The 23,146-nt window shown below is 36.6% G+C and overlaps 1 protein-coding gene across 2 annotated transcripts in view; it reads left to right on the top strand.

The window, feature by feature from the left end:
- Positions 1–22,704, top strand: part of LOC131072296 (probable complex I intermediate-associated protein 30) — a 148,491-nt gene extending 125,787 nt beyond the window's left edge. For both annotated transcript variants that reach the window (XM_058008438.2, XM_058008437.2), the window contains exons 6-7: positions 21,691–21,789; positions 22,033–22,704. In XM_058008438.2, the coding sequence (XP_057864421.2) occupies positions 21,691–21,789; positions 22,033–22,221 (288 nt within the window). In that variant the 3' untranslated portion in view covers positions 22,222–22,704. The remainder of the gene's footprint in view (positions 1–21,690; positions 21,790–22,032) is intronic.
- Positions 22,705–23,146: the final 442 nt, after the last annotated feature.

The following is a 23,146-nucleotide window of genomic DNA, read 5'->3' as shown; positions in this document are numbered from 1 at the left end:
ACTTCCCATTGAATTAGTTGGAGAGGCAGAGAGAGTTAGGAGTTTGGTCCAGCTTATGAGCTCTTGGATTGACAAATCCCATACAGTTGCTATTGAATTTGCAACAAGAATGATGCAGACCATTCATAGAGCTATCCAGGTTCTTGAGATCATCCACAACCTAATGATAACAGTAGCCGCCTTTGCTCATACTAAAGATGTTATCATTCCTGTTCTGCAAGTAATCAGACAAACATCAAGGAAGGTCCTAGCACAAGAAAAGATAATGGATGGAGGACCTCATAGTTTACTCCAATGGTCAACTTTACTCCAGATGAAGGAAGTTCTTTTTGAGGACATCAGTAACAAATGCAATCAAGTTGAAGAAATTATCCATCCGATCCAGGACAATGTGGTTGAAGTATTATGTACTATTTTTGGCAGAAGGATCGAAGTTGAGACAGATGTGGATCTTCAAGAATTAGAAGAAAGAGTCAAGGTCATCTTTTGCAAAGATGAGAATGTTATTACAGATGAGCAACGGGATCAAATGTTTGCTACCATGCTCCTGATTGAGAAAACCAAAGAACTTGAACCTGGATGGGACACTGCTCTCCTCAAGGCTTTCGATCAGGTCATCCACTTGGAGGAACGAATGAGGAATCTTCCCAAGATTCCAATTGCTGAGATCGAAGGAATCGTGTCTAGATTCATTGCATATGCTAAAAAGGAGCATTGGAAAGGGAATAAGGTTCTAGAAGAAAGGTTGTTATAGATGATGTGGCACCTTAATTGTCATTGGTCTATGTCTCCTAGATTTTTGTGCCAAATTTAATATTTGGCTATGCATTTAATATTGTTCAATAAAAAGGGGACTATTTGTAATAAACCCTAATTAGGGTTTAGGTGTCATAATCTTGGCCATTGATCTTCTTTTGATCTGGACCGTTCATTGTAATTGAGGATGCTATATATAGCCTCACTCCTTTTCATTTTGTGATTAGCAATTAGAAATTAGATAGAGAGAGCAATAAGAAATAGTTAGAGTTTAGAGCTTTTGAAGCAAGTTATTTTGTAGCAAGATTGAGCTTTGAAGAAGGAATTTCAAACAATTGTTGTTTATGATGGCTTTGAGATCAATAAAATATTGAAGTTATGGTGTTTTATTGCAATTCTTGTGGTTATCTTCATGGTTGTTTACTTTCTTGAATCATTCTCAGTCAAAGTAGTATTTAAGTTTGAAGGACTAAGTGTTGGGCTTGATCTTTGGTGAGATTCACGTTCCAAACCACTAGCTTCTTACTAATTGTAAGGACGCCTTGTGTGGTCAACTGGAAATATTTGGATTGCATAAACCTTCATTCATTATTGAGTCATTGATATGTACCTTCATGGTAGTGCCTATGATTCTTGATGATTTGAAAATCATTATTCACCTTAGAAGATCGCATCAGTTTCAGTAGAGTTGTTATTTCATGGCAATATTGAAATTGGTAGAATCTTACCAAGTCCAGCCTACATTAAGTCATTCTTAGGATTAGATTAGAATTTATCCCTTGCAAACTCTGCCCTTTTGATCTTTTTTTGGAATTCATTAGTATTAGGAAATCTTGTTCCTGCAATTCGGATACGTAAGGCCCCTTGATGAAACAACATTCACAACGACCACTGGTGCTTATCCACACGTAGAGACCCTACATAAAAGAACATTGGAGTCACCCTGATTGATCCTTTTTTGCGACATCTTCAGCAATCAGAGACTTTATTCAAGAGAGGATAAGGTACCCTTGGGTATATTATTCTGTGTATGATTGTGTACAAAATACACGTCAACACAACCATAACCAAGGGAATATATGCATATATACATATATATATCTCCAATTATTAGGGTTACACTAACACAATATTCATATAATATCTATAATATTATTCAAACACATTAGGGTTTTGGAGGAAGAGACATGATAGGTCCGCTCAAAGCAATCTCCATGCGAAGCCCAACAGTGGACGCTCATCCTCTTGGCCTCGGTGGGTAGGAAACATGGACATCCACTGGAGTGGCCTACTTAGCAGGGTGCTTGTACTTGCTTTTTCCATCTATACCTCATCCCCCTAAACACAATAGGCATCATTGTAGAGTTGGAGAGAAGATCGTAGAGGGGGTTTCTTGATTGTCTCGTCTAAGCCCAAGAGCAGATCTTTGCCCTCTTGGCCCTAGGGGCAGGCAACATGGGCATCCCTGGGGTGGCCTACATAGATGGCAACCTTGTAATTCCTCTCTTTTATACACCTCCTTCCTTACATACATGATGGAGGTTCCACACAAAATTATTGCAGATACATACATTCAATAGCCGGTCATAAATATGTATATATAGACTGAGATAAACATTAACAATAACACACAGGTAGATATATACCACAAGATGCAACTATTAGTAGATGTAGCTATATAGATCTGAAATAGTTATAAGTCTGCTGATTCCACGTCTGTACTGCAAACTGTCTTGTTTGACGGTGATAATTGATTCTATCTGCTGATGTTCGATGATGATTGCTTGATGGCCTCCTTGGCATAATAAGCTGGCCTATATATCCTTCAAGAGGGCGTGAAAGGTTGTGCCCCTTGATTGGTTATATCTTTCCAGAAAAAGGTAACTCTTCCCTTTGTGTCTCTTGCCTTCTTGCTAACTTACTAAATCGTTCCTTATTAACTTAATCTTCTGTGCCTTAATCATCTATACCTTTCAACTCACGGTTGTTAATATAATGAGATTGCTTAACATAATGAGATCACTGCCTTCATTCATAATGAGATCCGCTGCCTTATTAACAATGAGATTGCTGCTTGGATTAATGATGAGGTTGCTGTCTATGCATCAGCCCTGGGTTAGATTGCTTTCTCTGTGTTTGCCTTGATTTGCTTTAGACTACTGAAAATTATGAAGTCTTATATATTAAGTCAATTTTCTGAAAGTATAGAAGTCATGATGGGGGGCATGACAAATTGGAGCAGACTTAGAGCATATGTAAAGTAGAAGTATTTGTGAGAGATAGAGTAAATATGTTTCAGACTTAAATAAAATCTCTGAGTAGACTCAGAGACGAAATATATGAACAGAATTAAAGAGCATTTATGAGCTGACTTATGAGAGCTATCGAGCATATCTATAAGAAGAACCATGAGCAGATGTGAGGCAGAACTAAAGCAGAATTGAAGGAAGACAATCATGAAATGCTATGAAGTGATTGTGAAAGAGAACATATATGGTGCACCATCTAAAAGCAGTTTGGTGAAGAAGATAAATGATATCATCATGAAGTAAATCTCTAAAGTGAAAAGAGGAGAGTTATGAATAATATACATTTGGAGATCATTCAAGAAAGATAAATGCAAGAGGAAGAGTGGTATCGAACAAGAGATCTAATTGTCCATCATCCGTTGCAGGTGCAACATCCAAGATGGAACCTAGTTTTGTTTTGGAAGTTGGTGCTTAGCTGTGGGGGTTGGTGCCTTCAGTAGGTTGGTTGTAACATTCTCTGTGGATTTCGCCCAAAACTTTCAATCTTTCTCCAACTGAGTTATTATAACAAACAGTTAGTATATTACTTTAACATCTGTTTGTGTAATCTCAGATTTGCATAGATAGTTAAATTGTTTTGATATAGCAAGCATAGAATTATATAATGTCTGAACACATTAAGTTTCCATAGCACATAAACAGAGATATCAAGCTCTTCTTGAATTGCAAACTGAAGAAACACAGTATTCTAACCTTTATTTGCTTGAATCCTAAACAACTGATATCTGAGCAGCAAACTTACAAGTTTCTGATTACAAAATAGCAGCAGGCATAAACATTTGATTAATATTTCTTAGTTCCAAGCTCCAAGTAGATCACATCCAGCAATGATTCTAAGGCGTCCAGCAAGATAATCTGATCTGCGGTTTCCATCAGCAAGGGACATCAAAACAAAATCCAGCGATGATCATTCACTTATTTTGTTGCAGTGCTCAGGATTTCAAGACCAACATCATACAGTTGTCCGTTCAAACTGTGTGCCACTGTTAAAAGGCGCCTTCCTCCCCTCGAGGACTTGTTGATATGTGTTTTATGCACATAACATTTCAGAATAGAATACCAAAGTAATTTACCCTCTTGAACAAAATCACCTCAGATGCTAAGGGTAAGATCAACTAAAATGATTCCAAGGTTTCTACATGTCAGGTCTTGACGAGTGGGTAACTCAATGGTCGATGTGAATTGCTGTGTTCACTTGGGGACTTACACAAATGTTAGGATTATCTTCTTCGATCATGAAATATGCGGAATAGGTATGTTGACAACTTAGGATTTAGCAATGTAGTTCTTGTTGAAATATGTAGCATTGGTCGGATGAACCAAATGTCTAATTGGCCTTACGGCCTTAGACATTTGTATTGTATTTATCCGTATATCTATCCTTACTACTCTGATCACATATAGATATATATTTATGTAATCATTTAAGTATTGATTGGTAATGTTATGATTAATATTACAATTAATATTATGAATAATTTGTAACAACCTTGTGTTACTAGTTATTCATAATATTAATCATATTATATTAATTCATTAATTAACATTATTGGTTCATTGCAAATGACGGCATATAACTCTCAGATTGTTTAACTGATTATATCTATTAAGAATCCGACAATATTATCGGGAATCATTCTTTAGTTAAACCAACGCGACTCCATGTAGGAGTCACGACTCCTTGGGGAATCATGTCGGTTCCACAAGGAGTCATGACTCCTTCGTGGACCAACGCTGTTGTATACATATACCTTGTTGTCGATGGAAGCAAAGGTAAGTAAGAAAATAAACACATCAGCAGGTCGACATTCAGGAATAGCGACTGTCGTGGAAGGAATAACAAACAGTGTGTATTACGTCTTGTATTCTGCATCCACATGAATAGAAGGCAAGGTTAATGTGTGAAGCATGATTATCGAATAATACAAGCAGATCGATTAGAAGAGCAATCAGATCCGCCTTTACCTTCAGCCTGTGCATTATCATCTGTAGATCGTGTTTGTTCTACTGCTGATCGTATTACATAGCAGATTGACTTCATTCTTCAGCCACAACGAATTCATTAGAAGAGCAAACTAATTACGTACAAATCGTATTTTTGTATGACAAACCAACTTGTTCATATAGCTTCAAGAAGTGAAGCAATACTATAAAGTCATATCCAGATTTGATATATATATATCAGAGATATAATTTCCGTGCTTGGGGGAGATGATAACAATATATCATTTATGGTTGGGAGGGCAACAATGATGAGAATCATTGCCCGTGGTTAAACAAGCACACCCTATGATCACTGTGCATGGTCATCTTCTTGTGATCCTAGTATTGTAACAAATTAACAGTTCTAGACTTAATTCTTACTAAAAAATGGGGAAAAGGAATAGGGTTCAGGAAATCTATTCTAGGCCTAGGAATGTAGGAAATGATGAACAAATTTAGTGGAATCAAACTAGGCTAGGTCTCATAAATAGGTATTGACACAAGCATAGTGCACTTGTCTAAGGTATACTCGTGGATTTTCAAACTATCACTATCAAACATTGACACCATCCAAGTTGATGCCTGTCAAGGGACACGTAATAGTTGAAGTTAAGCTTACTCAAATCTCCAGTTGACCAGACAAGGCACACTTTCATGTGGCAAGAGGCTAGTGGTATGGATTAAGGATTCCACACAAATATATTCAATAAATCTTTCACTTAATCTAACAAACATGAAAATAAATTCTAATCTAAAATTCTAATCTAACTTGGAGGAATTGAGAACCAAGAATGCAAAGACAACATTTGAAGAGCGAAATCACCAACAATTGAACAATGATTTAGATTCAAATAGCTGCAACATATACCAACAATTCAACAAAAACTCTCTTACAAATGAGAGACAGGGAGGTATATATAGAGTCTCTTACAAAATGGATGGCCAAGATTGATACAAGATCAACGACCAAGATCATGCCAACAAAAACCTAGAATTGCCCTAATTAGGGTTTACATAAAAAATGGCGCTACCAACATATGGCCCAATAAAAAGATACCTAGTCATCAAATAGGGTATCTTCTAGAAGATTTCTCCTTGCATCTCTCTCTCTCTTAGCATACTCCAAGAATCTAGCCAATACAGAATCTAACTCCTCCATGGAAATGCTAGGTAAGGTATCTTGCTGCAAATCAATCACGTCCAGTGAATCTGAGCAAGCGTCCAAAGTGTTCTCCCAATCTGGCATGAGCTTCTGCGAACTATGAACATGAATTAACAAAGAGACCAAATCATCTATCTGACTCTTCTTCAAAGAGTCCAATTGACAAAAATACATAAGTTTCATCTTGTCTCTTAATTCGGCTAAGTGTAAACCACTAGTATCACTAACATCAACACCCAATAACTCCTCAATTGAGGCAAGGATCTTCATCTGAATGTCCTGAATCAATCCTTCCATTTGGATGACATCTTAGACTCTGGATAGAATCCAGTCTCCAATATCTTCTGTTGTTCTCTTCTTTTCTTAAATCCGGACTTCGACATCACACTTGTACAAAGCTTGAAGTTAGAACTTAGGAAAATATAATATGCTTAATAGAATTTGTGACTTCCTAATAATTTAGGCTAATTAGAGAAAGAAGTCAGGAAAATAGTCCACTCTCTAGGTAGATCTTAACAATTTAAACATAAAATGTGACAAGACTAGGGTATGAAACCCTCATGAAATCAACACTTCCTTATACTTAGAAATTTTGTGCAAATCATAGTGCAAAGGAGTATACCGAATCAAGAGTGACTAGGGAAAGGTGTGAAAGGTTGTGTTTTCACAAAATTTATGTCTGAAGACACCTTCCATAGTCAACACTGGAGGTCACAATCTGAAGACAACCTACAACTAATAAATTAACCTCTCAAATTAAAAAATATGCACAAACTTGATAAAAATCAGTCTTGATGATGAAAAGTAATCAATCTTGGGAACATAGGTATGGCTGGTAAAAGATATTTTTCTGAGGACAAGCAGCCAATAACACAGTTGCAGACCTGAGACAGCCCTCCAATGGTCTGAAAATGATCCCAAAATACCTCCAAAATGTCTCCAAATACAAATCGCTAAAGTAGCAGTTGGCTGGGCAATAAAAGTTAAGTCTGAAAAAGAATGTACAGCCAACAATGGAGGTCAAAACTTGAAGCAATGGAGTTAAAACTCAGATCTGAGGCAAATGAAAACAAGTAGGGAACAATGGCAGTATCAAGCATGCAAGGAATCTACCAAGATATGCCCCAAACATTTGCCAAATAAAAATCTAACTTTCCCAGCTATGGTGCCATCCTCCACAAATCTGAAAATGATCTTCAATGTACACCAATCTGCTAACAATGGTCTGAAAATGGTTTGAGAACAGCAACCAACCAGGTGATACCGAGGAAAATCACCTTTGTTTGGGGATGAAAACGCAAAACACAAAAATTCCCTTACACCAAAATCGCGATTTTCACCAAAATGGCGAACTTCACCAAAATCGTGGCATGGGGGAGGGGGGGGTCTCAATGGCAGCGAACCAGTCTGATAACAACAGTAAAAATAGCAGCCCCAAGGAAAATCGCCAACTTAGAGGTAGGAGCCCTGTAAAATGATCAAAGTTGCCAAATAGAAAAAATCGCTAACTCCCCAAAAATCGAAAATCTGAAGCAATGGAGTCAATAAGCTTCAATGGCAGCAATGGAGTGGATTGTCCAGCTGGCTGGAATGGAGGAAGGAATAAGTCTTCAATCTAACACTTCACTTCAACACTTGCTCCAAAATCGCCAACTTTGGAGAAATTCGCCCTTGCATGTAATCCACCTGGCAAACTTAATAATAAAATAATGCCTGGACTCCTCCCTTTAAACTTACTTTCATCACCAATTTTCACCACACAAGCAATGTGGCATAAAACACTTGTTCTTATACTTGCTTGGGTGAAACTAATTTGCTTCTAGAAGGTTGAAAAGATTAAATGCGCATTGCAAATCATTTATTAATTGCTTTCATCTTTTAAATAATCATTGTCTTTTATTAAAAACAATTAAAATGGGGCTCATTTATTAAAATATTTCAATTTAAATAAAAAACGGGCCAACTGGGGAAAATCTATCCTAGTAAGGATTAAAAATCCTCACAAAATCACTTTTAAAAAATCTTCAAATATCCCCTTGGGGGAAAATTGATCCTAGTTTGGATGAAAATCCGGACTCAAAATTACCAAATGTGCATAAAAATGGGGCTAGGGGAAAATCGATATGAGTGTGGAATGAAAAACTCCACTCAAAATTAAGTCATCACCCAAAATTACTCCTATGGTGGAAAAACGACCTGTCTGGATGAAAATCCGGACTCAAAATCATGAAAATGCATTCTCAGTGGAAAATCGCTGAGTCTGGATGAAAATCCGGACTAAAAATCATGAAAATGCATTCTCAATGGAAAATCGCTGAGTCTGAATGAAAATCCGGACAAAAATCCGGACAAAAATCCTCAAAAACTTGTCACAAATACCTGGTGGAAAATCGACTCAGGTGTGCAATAAAGGCAAACATCATCAACAACCTTGTCCATACCTCCCTGGTGGAAAAACATGGGTAGTCAGGGTAAATCCTGGCACTTAGTCAAATTTTAATGCTTCCAAGGGAAAAATGACCCTAGCATGGATTCACAGTGGTGGAAAAATGAGGCAAGTATGGATTTCCAGTCTCGATTCTGAGAGGGGAAAACCATGGGTAGTTAGGAATATGAGGGGAAAAGCACTTCTAGTGTGGAATTTTGACCTTTTAACCCTTAAAATATGGATTTTACTCTAGAAAATGATGATTTTTTCACTCAGAATCACTTAGAAACTTCAAAACTCAATAAAACTCAACTGGACTTGGGCAAATTCATCAGAAATTGGAGCGTAACACAAGGGAATCTATCGGAACAAAGTGCGAAATCAACTTGAATAATTTTTTAGGAGCAAGAAACCAACTCCAAAAGGTCTGAAAACACCTTAGCACTTAAAATCACCAACGAGGACATTTGAAAACACGTTAACGCTCCAAAAGGGTCAACACTTAGACAAACTAGGATCACTTAGAAATTTCAATTTTACGCGCTTGATCCTATAACTTCAAAAACCTTGAACGGCTCTAGGCATGACCAAAACTCCGAGACTCGGGCATGAGAAACACAAAATTGCCTACTAAGCAGCCAAAACCCTAACCTAACAATGCAAAAAGCAAGAAAAGAGGGGGTCCATGTTAGCAATGGGGCGATGTGTGAAAAGGTCACAACAGAACTGCAGGAATGTTTTCTGTGACTCAGGTGTTTACAAGGTTTTGTTCTTGTGGCACCCCCTATATTGGTCAAACAGGTCGCTTGTTCTCCACTCGTATCAAAGAGCGTTGCACAGATATCAGGCACGACCATGTGTCCCAATCTGTCTTGCCGATCACTCTTCTAAACACCATATTTGTTTGGAGAACATGCAAATCCTGTTTAGGGAGGACAATTTACTTAAAAAGGAAACTTCGAGAGGCCATTGAGATCCATAATCATCTTGATAACTTGAATAGAGTTGATGGTTGGACATTGAGTTGCGCTTGGCACTCCCTACTCTCCAGCCTTGGTAAGTGACGTTCCCCTTGGCCTGCTTGCCCCACCCCCCGCTATCCTCCCCTCTTTCTTCTTCGTCTTCTGCCTCCTTGTTCTTGCCTTCCTCTCATGGCCTGCCTTTTTTGACCTCTCTATGTGCGTTTTATTTTTTGAGACTCTCTGTTGTTTGTTTTTGGCTTTTATTTACATTTTATTTTTTGTGTTTTATTTATATATATATATATATATATGCCTGCATGTATTGATGTATATATACACACATGCATATGCATAGATACATTCTTTTATGTATACTTATATATATGCATGCATGTATTGATGTATATATACACGCATGCATATACATAGATACATTCTTTTATATATATATACATGTATATATGCATGTTCATATATATATGTGTGTGTGTTCTTTTATATATTTATATTCATTTGCTTGGTTATATACTTATATATATATATATATATATATATGTGTGTGTGTGTGTGTTCTTTTATATATTTATATTCATTTGCTTGGTTATATATATATATATATATATATATATATATATAAACTGTTTATTTTAATTTTGGTGGTTTTTGTTATTTCCTTTCATTTCTTTGTTTATTTTTGTTTATTTTATTGACTCTTTTTTTGGGTTGTTTTTTGTTTATTACTCGCTTCGCTTTTTGTTTTAGTTTATTCTATTGTTTCTTTTTCTTTGCCTCTTTTTAGTCTTTTTTTTTACTTTTGTTCTCTCTCTCTCTCTCTCTCTCATTCCCCTCCTTTTATGTTTCCTCCTGGTCTACATCACTCAATCTTTTGCTCTTGGTGCTCTCTTTCATCCTAATGATGGATTACGCAGTGTGATCCGAAACGTTGATCCAAAAACTCGCACACAATTGATTCCAAAAGTTTGCTCACATCATATAGTTAATATATCCATCTGCAACTATCCCAGCAACACTCAGAAGTATTTTTTCACATCCAATAGTGGTACCCAGACAACCCACTTCCACCATACAAGAGAGATGTAAGTCCAACAACTCACAATTGAAGCTCTAAATAAAAGCTTGAAATATCCCACCCCTCTGGATATTTAATTTTCTGATTTTTGCCTCTTTTTAAAATTTTTCTAATTTTTGATTTTTTTTGTGTTTTTGAGATATAATGAAATAAATTGCAGGAAATTAAAGAGGAATGCTAGAAAACCTTTCTAAACACTAATAATTAAATTCAGTTTCCAAAAGCTCAAGATCTTTATTGCTGATTAAATAAAGAACAGTAGATACTAGATACTCTGCTGATTAAATAAAGAACAATAGATACTAGATACTCTAATCAAACGCCATGTTAGGTCCCGGGGACAACTGAGAGAGGCGGGGGGGGGGGGGGAGGTGAATCAGTTGTCTTAATAAAATTAAACCAAAACCACTTAAACAGATTACTGCTTAATACCGGTGAGACGGTCTGTTATACCGGTGGACAGATTAACTGATAAATGCAATACCGGTAAAGATTAATGCATGAAAATAAAAGACAAAGTTATCCACAACACATAACACCAATATTTGTACGCGGAAACCCTGCAAGGGGAAAAACCACGGTGGGAAACCTTACCCACAATCAGATGATACTACTGCAGATAGTAAGTGTACATAAATGGTGTTTGCACATGCAGAAAGGCCAAGCGCCTAGAGCTCACTGCTCAAACACAAATGGGAGTCACACTGACTACAATTGGATTGTTAAATCTAATAAGAATGTACTGCTCAAAATAGCATCTTCATATGCTGGATTCAGTACCAGTGTAATGCTGATATGCTTTCACAAAAACCTATCTTCACCTTCAAGTGATGTCTGCGTGTATAGCTCTGTTTAATCTCGCATATACCTTCACAAAAACCTTCTTCGCATTCCACATTCGATCTTACAATTAAGACCTTACATTTATACCATAACCTAAGACCAATTTTAGTAGGTCGGCTCTACAAGATATTACAATAGAATCATTTTACAAATAAAACAATATCTGATGCAATAACCGATTGAACATGTCGGCTTAATGCATTTACAACAATAATTAATCATCTCCATTGCGTGCCATGCTGATCTGGAAAAGATAAACCTGCCGGTGTAACCCTGGACCTATTTGCCGGTGAAATCAAATATGCAAATATGAATATACCAATGACCAATTCTCCAAGACAAGATGTCCACACGATGTCTTCAATATTACCAAGTGTCTTCCATGCCATTCCAAGTGCCGGTGATCATTATATCCTGCCGGTGTACCATATACCAGTAATTGTGCAATAGTTACTTGCTTGCCGGTGAATGTAGCTGGATCTCTAAAGTGCTAGAGTTTTAGTAGGTGTTGACATCAATGACAAAACCATACCAAAATACCAACAATCTCCGCCTTTGGCATTGATGGCAACACAAGATGAAAAAACCATCAAAGTGCCAAAACAGAAATGCCAAGTATAAAAACCAATAATCTCCCCAAGGTAACAATCTCTCCCCCTGAGAGTAACATGAGTTTCCTTATGTTTTTTTGTACCAAGATAATGTGTTTTTCCATAGATATCTCTCCCCCTTTGACATCAAATGCCAAAGTTACAACATACCAACTGTTAGATACCAATTGTTACATACAAAATACCAACCAATTTCAATATACCAACTACTCCCCCTGAGAAGTAGCTTCCTCATCAAAGCCGGAGTAAAAATATATCTCTGTTAATTCTGCTGGTTGATGACAGACATCAACTCTCTAAATGTCTACCGGTGGGGGTATGACCCCAAGCTGTTCTCTAAGATATTCAAAAGTCTCCTTAGGCAAAGGTTTAGTGAAAATATCTGCAAGCTGTTCTTTAGTATTCACATAAACCAGTTTTATTTCTTTTGCTTCAACTTTTTCCCTTAGAAAATTCAGTTTGATAGAAACATGTTTTGTTTTAGAATGTAGTACCGAATTCTTAGATATATCAATTGCTGCTGTGTTATCACAATATATAGTTATAGGTTCCTTCCATTTTATCTTTAAGTCTTTCAACATTTGTTTAAGCCAAAGTACCTGTGTACAGTTAGTTGCTACTGCAACATATTCTGATTCTGCTGTTGATAAAGATGTACAACTCTGTTTCTTACTCAACCAAGAAACTAATCTGTTTCCAAGAAAGAATGCTCCGCCGGTGGTGCTTTTTCTGTCATCCACATCTCCTGCCCAATTTGCATCTGTGTATGCACATAGATCAAAATTTTCATCTGTAGGATACCACCATAATTCAAGATATGTAGTGCCTTGTAAGTACCGGAAAATCTTTTTTACAGCTGATTCATGATTTTCTCTAGGATTACTCTGAAATCTTGAAACAATACATACTGCATTCATGATATCAGGTCTTGTTTGTGTTAAATACAGTAAACCTCCTATCATAGATTTGTACCTTGTTGGATTAACAGGAGTAGATTCATCTCTTAAAGATAGTTTATCATTTGTAGTCATAAGTGTGCTTACCGGTTTAGAGTTCTCCATCCCAAATTTCTTAAGTAACTCTTTTAAGTACTTTGATTGACTCAAGAATATACCTTTTTCAGTCTGTGAAATCTGTAATCCTAAAAAGAATCTTATTTCACCAATCATAGACATTTCAAATTCTTGCTGCATTTTAATAGAAAAGTCTTTACACAATCCATCTTCTCCTCCAAATACTATATCATCAACAAAAACTTCTATAGCCAAGATGTCATCATTAGTCACTTTGTAGTATAAGTTACTGTCAGCATTACCTTTAGAAAAACCAATTTTCAAAAGATACTTATCCAATCTTGCATACCAATCTCTTGGAGCTTGCTTCAATCCATACAAAGCTTTCTTTAACCTACAAACCATATCTTTGTCATCTGTTAAAGAAAATCCATCAGGTTGTTCAATGTAAACTTTCTCTTCAAGATCTCCATTCAGAAATGCACATTTAATATCCATTTGATAAACTTTGTAGTTCTTATGTGCTGAAAAGGCCAAAAACAATCTTACAGCCTCAATTTTGGCTACCGGTGCAAAGGTTCCATTATAGTCAACTCCTTCCTTTTGAGAATATCCCTTACACACTAGTCTTGCTTTATTTCTGATAACCTTACCATCTTCATTAAGTTTGTTTCTAAATACCCATTTTGTTCCAATTACATTTTTATCTTTAGGCCGAGGAACTAATGTCCAAGTGTTATTTTTCTCAATTTGCTCTAATTATTCTTCCATAGCTTTAGTCCAATATTTATCTTCACATGCCTCATTAATTGATGATGGTTCAATTTGAAAAATAAGACATACCTCTTCATTTGCCAATCTTCCTCTTGTCATAACTCCATTGTATTTGTTTCCAATTATCTGATCTTCAGAATGATTCAATCTTACATACTAGGGTGTCTTTGTTTGTTGTTGTTCTTCAGTCATAGTGGAATTCTCAGATGATACCAGTGTAACTGGATCTTAACTCTGTACTGGTGGATTTGGTGTAGGTTCATTTGTTAGAATTTCTGTTACCGGTTCAGAAACTATACCTTGAAGTTCCTCTGAGTTGCTCATCAATCTTTACATTTGTACTCTCAACAATTTTTTGCAATCTTTTGTTAAAACATCTATATGCTTTGCTCTTTAGATGAATAACCAAGAAATATTCCTTCATCACTTCTAGGATCAAATTTTCCAATATACTCATCTCTTCTAATGTAGCATTTGCTTCCAAATATTTTGAAATATTTAAGAGTAGGAGTAATACCAAACCATAGTTCATGAGGGGTCTTACTGGTTTCACCTTTGATGTGAACTTTGTTGAATGTATAGACCGTTGTACTTATTGCTTCTCTCCAATATACATGTGGTAGATTTGCTTCTGATAACATACTTCTAGCTGCATCCAAGATAGTTCTGTTTTTCCTTTCAACAACTCCATTCTGTTGAGGTGTTCGAGGTGCTGATAGCTGTCTTCTAATTCCATTTACTTCACAGAATGTATTAAATTCCCTAGATGTGAATTCTCCTCCTTGATCTGATTTTAAACATTTGATCTTCTTACCAATTTCATTTTCAACCATTGCTTTGAATAGTTTAAACTTTCCAAGTGCTTCTGATTTTTCTCTAAGAAAAGTAACCCAACACATTCTAGAATAGTCATCAATGATTAGCATGAAATATCTATCACCTTGTAAGCTTTTAGTTCTAGCTTGGACCACATAAATCAGTATGAATTAAATCAAGAGCATTATTAGATTTTTCTGGAATACTTTTGAAACTAGCTCTAACCTGTTTTCCAAATTGACATTCCTTACATACTGTATTGTGAGGTTTGACAATCTTAGGTAAATCTCTAACTGCCTTAGTAGTACTGATTTTTACCATGCAATCAAAGTTTACATGACAGAGTCTCTTATGCCATAGCCAACTTTCATCTATATGTGCAATCAAGCATGTCTTTTCACTGTTATTCAAATGAAAGATATTACCTCTAGTCTGATTACTGGTTGCAATTTCTATGCCTGTTCTGTTCATAATTTTGCATTTTCCATTCTTAAATTGTAACTGAAACCCTTTCTCAACTAATTGACCAACACTCAAGAGATTATGCTTTAGTCCTTCAACATAGTAGACATTATCAGTGTTATGCTTTCCATCAAGAGATATTGAACCCTTACCTTTGATCTGACAAGCTTTGTCATCTCCAAATCTTACTAAACTGCCATTGTATTCTTGAAAGTTCAAGAATTTACCTTTGTCTCCTGTCATATGATGTGAGCATCCAGAATCAATGATCCATTCATCCTTTACTTCGATTTTAGCTGCTAGGGCTGTTCTACCGGTTGCGCTGCAGGTGCCAGTTGATCTTCTGTTATAGCAACAAAAACCCATCCATTGTCTGCCGGATCTTCTTCAGAATCATCAGTTACTCCTTCATCAGCAACATAACAAGATTTGTCCTTGTTTTTCTTAAATCTGTATCTCTGATATTTAGGATTAGGCTTGTATGTCCTTCTAGCTTCCTCTCTTAGTCTAGCATGTCTATCAAGGCATCTTGAAGCCATATGACCAATTTTATTGCAGTTAAAAACATTTAAAGGGTGCTTTACCTTCATACTTACTTCCAACTGGACGTTTAGGCATTTTCTTTGTAAATAGTGCTTCAAGTTCTTCAAGTTCTTCAAGCTCTTTCCTACTTTCTTCAAGTTCTCTTGCATAAAAGGCTTTCCAATCAGATTTGTCAAATGATGCAGATGATGTAGATGCCTTGAAAGCTAAATCTGTCTTTATAGTAGCAACAGGACCAAAATTCTCAATTTTAAAGGCTGAAAGTTTTCCAATCAATGTATCCCTAGTTACTAATGTATTAGGCATTGTTCTTAGCTCATTTATAGCAGTAACCTTCATTTTATATGTCGGTGGCAATCCTCTTAAAACTTTTGAAACAATTTCATCTTCACTTAAGGTTCCTCCACAACATTTAATACCCAAAACAATTTCATTTACTCTTTCCATAAAAGCAGTAATTCTTTCATCTTCTTCCATTTTCAGATTTTCATACTTGACCCGGAATCTTTCAAGTTTTGTAATTTTGACTGTGGAATCTCCTTCATTCAATGTTTCCAAATGAACCCAAATAGCTTTAGCAGTTGATCTATCTGATAATCCCATGATTTGCTGATCTGTTAATGCGCTCAATAGTGTTTCTCTTGGTTTGCAATCATTTTCCTCATCTTTAGTCAAGTTAGCTGGAGCAGGCTGACCTGGAGTAGCAGCAGTATAACCATTCTTTGTAATATCCCAGATATTCTTTCTAATGCAATTCAAATGTGTCTCCATTCTGATCTTCCATATCCCATAGTTGGTTCCATGAAGTTTAGGACTGTTCTTCCTGAAATAGTTAGTAGACATTGGATCTCCTCAAGTTGTTAAACTTCTGCAAAAGAGGACTAAGCTCTGATACCAATTGTTAGGTCCCGGGGACAACTGAGGGGGGGGGGGGGTGAATCAGTTGTCTTAATAAAATTAAACTAAAACCACTTAAACAGATTACTGCTTAATACCGGTGAGACAGTTTGTTATACCGATGGATAGATTAACTGATAAATGCAATACTGGTAAAGATTAATGCATGAAAATAAAAGACAAAGTTATCCACAACACATAACACCAATATTTGTACGTGGAAACACTGTAAGGGGAAAAACCACGGTGGGCAACGTTACCCACAATCAGATGATACTATTGCAAATAGTAAGTGCACATAAATGGGGTTTGCACATGCAGAAAGGCCAAGCGCCTAGAGCTCACTGCTCAAACACAAATGGGAGTCGCACTGACTACAATTGGATGGTTAAATCCAATAAGAATGTACTGCTCAAAATAGCATCTTCATATGCTGGATTCAGTATCGGTGTAATGCTGATATGCTTTCACAAAAACCTAGCTTCACCTTCAAATGATGTCTGCGTGTATAGCTCTACTTAATCTCACATATACCTTCACAAATACCTTCTTCGCATTCCACATTCGATCTTACAATTAAGACCTTGCATTTATATCATAACCTAAGACCAATTTTAGTAGGTCGGCTGTACAAGATATTACAATAAAATCATTTTACAAATAAAACAATATCCGATGCAATAACTGATTGAACATGTCGGCTTAATGCATTTACAACAATAATTAATCATCTCCATTGCGTGCCATGCTGATCTGGAAAAGATAAACCTGCCGGTGTAACCCTGGACCTATTTGTCGGTGAAAGCAAATATGCAAATATGAATATACCAATGACCAATTCTCCAAGACAAGATGTCCATACGATGTCTTCGATATTACCAATTGTCTTCCATGCCATTCCAAGTGGCGGTGATCATTATATCTTGCCGGTGTACCATATACCAGTAACTGTGCAATAGTTACTTGCTTGCCGGTGAATGTAGCTGGATCTCTAAAGTGCTAGAGTTTTAGTAGGTGTTGACATCAATGACAAAACCATTCCAAAATACCAACACGCCATAAGCAGATTACGCAGTATTGCCAGGCTGGAATGAAGGTGCAACATCTAGTTGGTATGGTACAACTAGGTTGAGATAGAAAACAATAGATTAGTCTGCACTGAAAAATTCACTGATTATAATCGTCCTTCAACAATTGACAAACCTGTTGTCATTTTATGACACCTTTGGTCCATTAGTAAGAACCGATCAGAGATATGATCCATGGACCAGCGTTGCCCCAGTTGATCAAGGAGAAATGCAGAAGAATTATGAAGTGTGAGGTGTTGCCTTGCCTGGAGGAAGTTCCTCCCTTGGCCTTTTCTTCCTTCCCCTGAACTCCAGAATCCCGAGGTTCCGAAGTTCCTTCTCTTTGCCATGCTTGTTGTAGTGACTTGGATTGAGAAGGAAGTTGGCCTTCTCTGGAGATTCAACTCCCTTGCGCAAGGTCCCACACTTCGGGGTTGTTTCCATGTTTCACAAGGTTGCTGAGTTGATAGCTCAGCAAGGGTGCAAGCTTTTGTGATAACAAAACCCTTCAAAATCAGATCTGAAAAAACTCACAAAATCCTACGTTGGGACCATAAAATAGTACCCCCAGCCTTGAGAAAAGGTATGGCCGGGCTAGTGAATGGTACAATGATCTTCAATCTCTTCCAATCTGCAAACAATCGACTTCCAGATGCCCTATTCACTTTGCAAACTGATATCAAATACACACATATAATCTCTGAGTGAGATTATCAAAGACTGACCTTTGGTGATCTTCTACACTTGCATACTCTAATCCCTTTGAGAATTTTTCGTCCCCAAAAAGCTTGAAACTTCATTAGAAAACTGTTGCTCTCCAGGAACTTCATTGATTTCTTCAAACATGAATGAATCTATGGGCTCTCAAGAGCCCTTTTATAACCTTCTAAAAATCCCATGACTTGGAGGAAATGAAATGCGCTTTTATAATTTCATTTCATCTCAATTTATTTTTGCAACGATAAAGGTGATCAAAATCATAAAATATGCAACAAATTTTCAAGGGTACATCCGGGTTCGCACCTAGGTTTGTCTCAGGTGCGGCCTGGGTGCTTGGGCCGAACCCAAAACAAACCCAGGTGTGAACCTGGATTGTACCGGAACCCAAATCGCACCAGGAGCAGATTTTGGGGCGAAGCAGAAGATTTGTTTGTGAAGAAAAAAGAGGAGCAGCAAGGTTTGAAGGTAGAACTTCTTTTAAGCAGGGATAGGAGTGAGCTGCAAAAGAGATTTATCCTTTTATTTTATTTTTTTCAATTTATTTTCAAGGTTTGACATGAAGTGTCTGATTTTTATTTTTTATTTTTTGCATTTTTCAGTTTAAAGTTGCATTAAATGTCAAAAAAAAATGAGCAGCAGTGACAATGAAGTGGAAGAAATTGGAGGAAATACAAGTGTTGAGGATGGCAGTGTACAGCAATCAAATCCATTTAATTGCCCTTCAAAAACTTTGGAAGAATATGCAAAGGGCTCTTTTAATAGAAAAGAAACCTCTTACCCAATTTGTTACATCTGTGGATTAAAAAATTAAATTAGGGGGGAGTAGGGTGTGGCTTTGTCACATCTGCAAGAAGAGTTTAGGAGTAGCTACACAAGAGTACAATCTCTTTTTGGTTGTTACAGGTTGTGGAGTTAAAGTTTGTACAGAAATAAAATAACATGAGAAGATAGAGTGCCATAGATTGCACATGGAGGTGGAAATGAGGGCTCAAGGTGTGACAATCTCGGCACATTCTTTTTCAAGTGCTCAATCATCTACCTATGCCATCCACGGTTGTAGTGAAGTTGCCACAAGAGGAAAGATGAAGATTAGTGGTGGCGAGAAGCCACGGACAGTTGAAACTATGTTTTAACTTTTAAGTTTTGATTCTTGAATTATAAAATTAATTCTTAAATGTTTGTATGCAAATTCAGCAGTTTGCAAGTTCTTCAGCTGAGTAGAGTTGGAGTACATACTCCTCCATCCACTCGGTCAAGCACAACCATTTCGGTGCAAAGAAAGTAGAGGATTTGGTCTACATAGACTCCAACTTTCGTCTCTTGTCACATAAGAAAACTTGAATACAACGCTGATGTGACAAAGAATTGGGATTTAACCCCTGATTGTGCTGATTTAGATGCACAATATGTGTAGTCTCTATAGATGCGGTAACTTCTACACTTGACGCAACTAGTGGGAGTGGCAATCCAATGGATTGTGGTTCAAATGAAGTTGAACCAAAATGTTCACCTTGATGCTTCTGATGAAGGATATGAATATTAAATATCAGTTGTAATTTGAGTTTTCATTGTTTAATGGCATTTTGAGACTCGGGTATTATCATTTTTGCAAATTATGAGTGATATTATGAGATATTAAATATTCTTTTTATTGGCAATTATGGATTTTATGAGTATCACTGTTCTTATAATTTATAATTTTGAACACACATACATTCTTGTACCCAAGGAATTTTTTTGTTGCCGTACTGCCGTACTGGGTTCCGATCCCTGTACCTGAATCAGCAACTTAGCGAATAACCATCCATCACATATAAATAATGTCATTATTAAAAGATCTGATTAGTACAAAGTTTGAGGACTAATGCAAGCCATCCCACCATCAATGTGAGTACAAGAGGAAATCTGATCTGCAAGGTAAAATACTAAAAGATATGCAATTTGCAAATAGAACATTGAAGCCATTGCTTAATAAATTTGAAACTAGTGCCTCCTTGATATTCCAAACATAAGAAACCATTAGAAAATCGAATTGTCAGCATCTGATGGAAGTTGCCTTGACACTAACACTGTGTTATGTGATATCGACATCTATTGACTTTTCCAAGGCACATAATTCAGTGGTGAGGTGCAAAAGTTTTGCATGTGGGGTTGCATGGGCCCTGTAGGAGCTAGGGCAAGACTTTTCTCATGCTCTTTGCGAAGGGAATTTGCATGCAAGTTGTGCTCAAACAAACTTATATCAAGAACAATAGGTTCCGAACAAGGTATATTAATGCTGTGGTTTCTTGCAAGTGGCATGCTAGACTTCCAAAACTGCTCACTACACAAAATAGATCTTCATGCAAGTTAAGCTTGTGCACAACAAAGTATCACACAGAACAATGTATGGGTGCAGGTTATGCTTGCATGCGAAAAACTAGCAAAATATTTCTGGGTGATGCAAAATTGTGCCGACTCCAAGATGTGCTTGCATCACTAGACTCTAGCTTAAATCCACTTGATGAATTGGTAGGATGATGTGAGTAGTTTACCTGAATGTATGCTAGAATGTGTTTTGAGATATAATGATCTGACAAATGACCATATGAAGAGTCAAGAAAAGGAAGCAGGTATTGCTGGAATCAAGTTTTATTTTTTCTTAAACAAAAATCACATAATTTAGAATAATTCTGGTTAGGTGCTCTTAGGCCAGTGACTACCATTTGGATGTTTCATTATAGACACTATGAATGGCTAGGGTTTATTAGGGGTTGTTGCGAAGGTCCATTAATCTTTTTTATTTACACAGGCTTCTTGCACAACCTGTCTATTGATATGGATGGCCTTTCAATGTCATATTGGTTGGAGGAATATATAAAATAACTTGTCAAGAATATTTTAAACTAGGGTTGCTATATTCTGGACGGAAGTTGAAAAGATCTTGTGCTCTGTTAAACACTGATTTTGGTGACTGCCCACTTTTGTAATGCATGGTTTAAGCTTTCAAACATGTTGCAGTCTGATCCAGAAACAGTTAGCTAAGTAAGATGTTGCAGACAAATTACATTCAAAGATACATATATTTTATTTGGCAGGTGGAATGTATTTCTAATTTTGAATACAAAAAATGATTAGGTACTTAGCTGTGTATTTCTGGAGTCAAAACCGAACTATAAAAGAAAATAACATAAAACCAATGATTATTTATATTTTTTCATCGAGCTTAGCCCTTTTAGTTTTTGGCGCTGATGAATTGGTTTATGGGTGTACAGATACATACAGAAAACTGGGTCAATGTGCCAGGTGGAGCAGAAGATAATACATGGCAAGCCTATGTTTTTGTACCTAAAGGTGATTGGTATATAGCAAAGGTAAGCTGTCCATGTTTAGTGCTGATTTTAATATTACAAAACGGAATTGATGTACTAATGTTACTGGATATGGAAGCTTCGAGAGATGCATAATATAAATTGCATTGATTCATATGATTTTGATCTTACAGAAATCTTGATACCTATATTCTGTGTACTATAGTGGTTACATCATTTTATTAAATCAGTTTGTTTCTGTTAACAATGATATTGGCGTTATAAAGCATTTCTGTTCTTTTGAAGATTCCTCTTGTTCGCTATTTACCAACTTGGCGAGGAAATGTTATGGATTCACACCTTGAGATGAATCCTTCCCGAATAGTTGGGATGTCTCTATCGATCAATGCAGAAGGTGGGCCACAAGGTGCTGTTACCGGACCTGGTGAGTTCAGACTTGAAGTAGATTGGATTAAGGCCTTGAGAACAACCTGAAACTTATGTCAAGCTGTAGATTCTCATCTTAAAATTCTATCTTATGGGTTGAATTTTATGTTGAGAATAGTACAATATTGTTTTTGAATACTTAGCACCAGGTGTAAGGAAGCCTTAGGTTCTTTTTGATGATCTGAACCTAATCTTGGCCTGAACCTTGCATAAGAATGACTAGTTTGGGTGCATTCAAGTTGTATTATGATTGACAAGTGCCTGTAAACGATATTCCTGTAATGTTGACTGGGAATTTCTTGCTATATATTTATTTGTAGTGTCTGATATTGGGATGAGATTGTGTTCAAGAAGAGTTGGTTGCCAGACCACCATTGAGGAATCAGTATGGGGTGTTTCATTGCATTCTAATAGGACCCCTTTCTTAAACTGTGATCAGTATTCAATGCATGCGAAGCATGCCAATTTTGGTGATTATTTGTGATATACACGTTACTTATATAATTAGTTCACATCTTAAAATTAGTTCCATTGGTTCTTTGGCAAGATATATGCAAGTGGTCACATGTTTCCACACATTTTCGCTCTACTATTTGTAATGTTTATCAACTCCCAAATTGCTGGGTGTTGAGAAAAGCATCTAGCATTTTTTAACAATAAATGTTGTGGAAAATGCTCAGACTGTCATCATAAAGAAATGGTATAGAGGGACAAACTGGATGTGCATGTCTCAACGGGTAGTTTTCTCTGTCAAATTAATAGACTAATTCCAAGGGCCGAAAGATAATATAATTTGGAGAGCAAGCCGGTGCTATCCTGGCCATGATTGCATGTCCACTGGTCTTTAGTTGTTTGTCGTTTGATCTAAACAAATGCATGATTGATGGCAATGTCATAAGGTGCCAATTTACAAAATAATGACTACAAACTTTTAGAGCTTACAATGTGTATGAATGGCTGGCGTACTTTGTCT

The sequence above is a fragment of the Cryptomeria japonica genome, chromosome 10 (assembly GCF_030272615.1).
Source record: "Cryptomeria japonica chromosome 10, Sugi_1.0, whole genome shotgun sequence".
Classification (NCBI taxonomy): Eukaryota; Viridiplantae; Streptophyta; class Pinopsida; order Cupressales; family Cupressaceae; genus Cryptomeria; species Cryptomeria japonica.
This window is presented reverse-complemented; position numbering and strand designations above follow the sequence as displayed.